This window comes from Galeopterus variegatus, unplaced genomic scaffold (assembly GCF_000696425.1).
Source record: "Galeopterus variegatus unplaced genomic scaffold, G_variegatus-3.0.2 Scaffold3698, whole genome shotgun sequence".
Lineage (NCBI taxonomy): Eukaryota > Metazoa > Chordata > Mammalia > Dermoptera > Cynocephalidae > Galeopterus > Galeopterus variegatus.
In genome coordinates this window covers 11518-16435 of record NW_007729809.1, presented here as the reverse complement: position 1 = coordinate 16435, position 4918 = coordinate 11518, and the positions used below count along the sequence as shown (strand labels likewise).

The 4918-nt window shown below is 44.0% G+C and overlaps 1 protein-coding gene across 1 annotated transcript in view; it reads right to left on the bottom strand.

Moving 5' to 3' along the window:
• The window catches only part of GREB1 (growth regulation by estrogen in breast cancer 1), a 27066-nt gene that overhangs the window by 16325 nt on the left and 5823 nt on the right, over positions 1-4918 (bottom strand). Inside the window, exons 5-7 of the mRNA XM_008585751.1 lie at positions 4839-4909; positions 2265-2367; positions 326-484 (exon numbers count right to left, since the gene is read on the bottom strand). Of these exons, the coding sequence (XP_008583973.1) occupies positions 326-484; positions 2265-2367; positions 4839-4909 (333 nt within the window). The remainder of the gene's footprint in view (positions 1-325; positions 485-2264; positions 2368-4838; positions 4910-4918) is intronic.

Below are 4918 nucleotides of genomic sequence, written 5' to 3'. Positions count from 1 at the left end.
CGGGAGGGGGACCTGTGCCTCGTTTTGTTGTGACAACTCCCAATTCACAGGTAAACATACACATCTTTTGTCCTCTATCAACCCGAGCCTGCAGCACATTGTAACCATGACAAATCACCACATGGGTCGTCATCATCACTCGGCGCTCCTTTCCCTGGGTTCTGTGACGGTCCCTTCCTTGTACTGGGAGGTGGCAATCTCGGTTCTGTGCCAGACGTTGCTAGTTCATTCCCACCACCAGACGTCATCACTCACAGAGCTCACCCCTCAGAGGCTAGGCCTATGCGCCTCAGAAGAGGGTAAAGCAAGGGAGCCAGAGGCTGACCTTCGCTCCTCGCGCTCTGATGGTAGGAACAAATCAGGCTGGCGCCTTCATACTTCGGGTCGTGAATGATGTAGTCAAAAGGCATCTTCTGGAACAGCTCAAGGTCCGGCCAGGGGTCGCTGAGCTGGGCATAATGCCAATCCGATTCTTCTCTGAGGTCTGCAAGGTGGTAGAAACAGAGATGTGGGATAACATAGCAAGTGAGAATGATCTATTTTAAATGTACACAGCATGATGCTTGGAGCAGAATTATTACTAAGTCTACAGGTTACCGGGGAACCCCATTGCACCTCAAAGGTTCCTGACCCATATCCTGTATTCAGGATTGTTCTAATGAGGCATGAAAACACATTTAGATCATTTCTGTCTAGAGAAACAGCCTTGTCTTCTGCTTTCTGAGAGAATGGATTTGCTCACACTGACTTCAACTCCTCCCCAAGTCCTGACCCAACAACCTAAGCCTGTGCTCTGTGCTTCTCTGCAGCAGCATCTCCCAAGTACACTGGTTCCCAGCACTCGTGGAACAGGCATCATTTCCTGTCTTGCCTCTAACCGTCTAAATGCTCCCCAGCCAACATGGCTCAGCGCCCATCACCCCACCTCTAGAAAGCATCTCTGGTGGCCCACACCGTACTTTTACGTCTGCCACGCATCATCCTACATCATGACTGATACAGCCGATGATGCTTACTAAAGGTTGGCTAAAAGGTTAAAAAAAACCTACTTGGTCCAACTCAAATTATGCAACCTATTGATTAAATATATATCCTACTATATCCTACTATATCTTATATGTGGGCAGAGTGCATGTCCATAAGAAGGAAGCAGAGGAATGTTTGTTGCATATTTAAGAGGTACTTGGTGCTTCATGTGTGTAACATCATTTAATCTTCATAACACCCTGTAAAACAGGAATTGTCCCTATTTTACAAAAGAGAAAACTGAGACAACACGTCTTTAAGAGAATGAGCTCTGACGTTTAACAGAGTGGGTTCAAATCCTGTCTTTATCATTGCCATATCCAAGAAAATGAGGAAACCGAGACTCAACAGAGTTTCCTCTGAAACACAGTTCTGATGTGTGGGGAAACCAGAACAAACTCAGAGCTTGGCTGAAGAGCCTCCCCTTTCCTGCAAGGGAAAACCAAGGGCTGGATGGCCTTCCTTGGTCCCAGATTTTCTATAAACCAAAACCTAAGCACAGTCGAGAGCATCTCACAACGTGCTCTTGCGATGCCAGGGCGGCCAACTGGAGGCCGCTCTCTACAACAGACTCCTCACACAAGTTTTCACTCCCAAAGCAGCAGATGCATTTACCAGACCAAGTGTATGTGCCACTAGCAGTGGATAAAGAGGAAGTGGACAATTTTTACAATTAGCACAAAAGGGCTATTCAAAGAAAGTCTCATCTTAATCAGGGTAAATTCTGTTGTATAAACAAGAACAGGATTTTTCCTACATTTCATATATTTCTGTTTTGCCCTGAGATACTGACCTATGTGCTCAGTTGCCTGTGTGGGAAACCTCCACTGATGGCTAATTCCGCTTTCTAGAAGCAACAGTCATATCTAGTTCAATTCCAGCTCTGTCACCACCCAGCTAAGCTCCTAAACAAGTCACTTATCAGGAACATGGAATAACACAATGTCATACAGAAAATTAAATGTGCCAATTTATGTAAAGTATCTAGCACAGTGATTGACACAAGGAAGGTTCTCAGGAAACCTATATTAGTAGTTCTATCTCTACAAAGGCCTCTGAGGAACTACTCTGATATTGAGAAAAATGACTACAAGAAAAAGATAAAAAGCACCCCTACAAGGCCCTCGAGTTGAGTCTGATCGTGAGTCTGAGAATTTTGTCTAGAAAGTGAAAGGCGCAATTAAAGTCATTTGATTATGGTGACTCTGAGCCCAAGTGCCACCAAAAAGATAACTCACTGGTATTGATCTCTTCTTCATCATAAACATCCACTTCTGTCAGCCGAATAAGCATTCTGGACAGGATACTGAGGAACTGCAGGTAGGCACCTGTCTTCCCGATCTGTGAAGACATTGAAATCAGAGCCCACAGTTAGGAAGCCCTGTCCCCCTGCCAGGCACCGGCTGGAACACCCAGCATGCCTCCTGCCATCTATTTCTTGCAAAGATCAGGGCATCTACATAAGAGTTTCATGGGTGTAAAGGCATTTGAAGGGAAATACAGCCTGAAGAAGCATTGCAGGAGGGCAGATGAACTCCAGGAGCAGGAGGCCTGCCTGGTTATAAATCATCACAAATGCATCTCCAGATTGTAACCAGCCACATCTTTATTTTAGAAATAGGACCTTATCACAAGCTGAAGAAAGGTTGCTTCAAAAAAACTGAACGGACAGTTTCAAACATAGTGTCTTAAGAGTCTTGAAAATTGCTTTTTAATCAATATGTCTATAATAAGATAACAAAATTGATTGCCCAAGACATAAAATGTTGGCATCTCATTTTTTCTCCTTCTGAACCCAGGAAAAAGAAAAAAGGATTTTTCTCTTCTTCCTTCTTTTTTTCTGTACCATAGAGTCCCTTGCCCACTCTCGGTGCAGCACCAGGCTCATGTACTTAGTATTAATCTTAGTTCCTTTTGGTTACAATTGGTTAGTACCCGTGGACTAGCCCAGGACCCTCCCTGCTCCCCACCCCCAAAATATAGTTACTCCAAGGATGTGCTTTCCAAGTACTGAGCCCAATGCCAGGTATAGCAAGAACTCAGCAAATGCTGATGCCTGGGAATAACTACTAGTTACTAGTAGTAGTAGTTAACTACTACTTTAAAAAGGAAAATATGATATACGACCAGGGGAGAAACTTCAGGAAAAATATTTGCAATGCACGTAATAGACAACAGATGAAAATCTATAACAGTAGTAGTTAACTACTACTTTAAAAAGGAAAATATGATATACGACCACGGGAGAAACTTCAGGAAAAATATTTGCAATGCACGTAATAGACAACAGATGAAAATCTATAATATCTAAAGCATTCCTACAAATCAACAAGACAAAGTCAAATGACTTAAAGGAAAAAAATAACTGAAAAAGAAGTACCAATAACTAAGAACATTTTTTAAATATTCGATCTTACTAATAAAACTATGATACACTTGATACGCTATTTTTCACCTTTCAGACAGGCAAAAAATTTTAAAGATTGATAACATCCAGTATGGTGAGGGTATGGACAAATGGAAACTCTCCTTTAAGAAATATTTTCTTTTTTCTTACTTTTTTTTTAAATTAGAAAAAGTAATGCTCATTTTAAAAGTTCAAGAAATACAGATAGATAATGAAGTTGAACATTATAAATTCACTCCCCTCCCCGTGTCATATTTAGGGTCTATCCTGTCCGAGGTTTTCTTGGGCATTTTCACACGCACAGACACACGTACGCACTGATTTTTTTTTTTCCTAATCGATACTGCACTATAGGTGTGTGTATACATATTATTCTGCAACTTGATTTTTTAAATTTAAATATCTTAGGAAATTTCCAATGGCAGCTTACTCTATCTCAAACTTTCTAGGCTAAATTCTCTGACAGAGTTGTGCCCAAATTTATTCAACCAAGCCTTAATCATTCCAATTTAAGTTGCTTCCAGTTGCTTTTCGTTACTCTCAACAATACTAGATGAGCATTCCACACATAATTTTGTGGGTTGTATTTCTTGGGATAGATTCCGGGAAATGAACACACTGAGCTGAAGGGTGGCACATCTTCAACTGTCACATTAACGGTGCCGCTACTGCTGACAACAATTATGAACATTTACTGCGTGCTTTCTACCGGTCAGGCAATGTTCTAGGTGCCCTACAATTATTCTCTTGTTTAACTAGCACATTTCTGTAGGTTCTATTATTCTCATCACTCTCAGATAAGGACACTGAGACACACAGGAGGTTAGAACTTGCCCAGGGCGTCAGCAGATGTTTGAACCAACTTGGAGCCCATCTCCTCGCCTCTGCACCATCCCAACCCACAGTTCTTCCCCCACACGCTCATCACGCCGGTTGTTCCTGCCATTGCAAGGTGGTTTCTGCCATTTTAATGGGTGAGATGGTCTTCCGTTGTTAGAGAAACGTAATGAGTGGGGAAAGGCTGAGAGATGAGGGGACAGAACCCACAGATCTCATTAACAGTCCACCAAAATCTTCCCGTGCAAAACGGGGGAGTTTCGTTTCTAATTGTTAAAGGGCACGCAGGCCGCCCTGGCTGGTACAGGGCCCAAACAAGATGATGCAGGAGCGTAGAATCAAAGCCTGAAGGAAGGAGACGGGCCCCAGAGAAGCCTCCCCTCCGCCCCCACATCACGCAAAGAAGGACCAGAAGTCACCCGGCCATGAGCAGCAGCCAAGTCCCGCCCAGCCCCCTCCACCTGCCACCCAGGCCACCATAGGAGATTCCACCACAGCAATGGCAAAAAGTGGATAAGTGGGTGCTGTGGGCCCTGAGCCTGCCCTCGCACTTGCACACAAAGAGCACCTGGGGCGGGGCGGGGCTGTGCCAGGGCAGCGGGAGCAGCACCCACCTGCGGGGGCCCACTGAGCAGCAGCCTGCGCGGG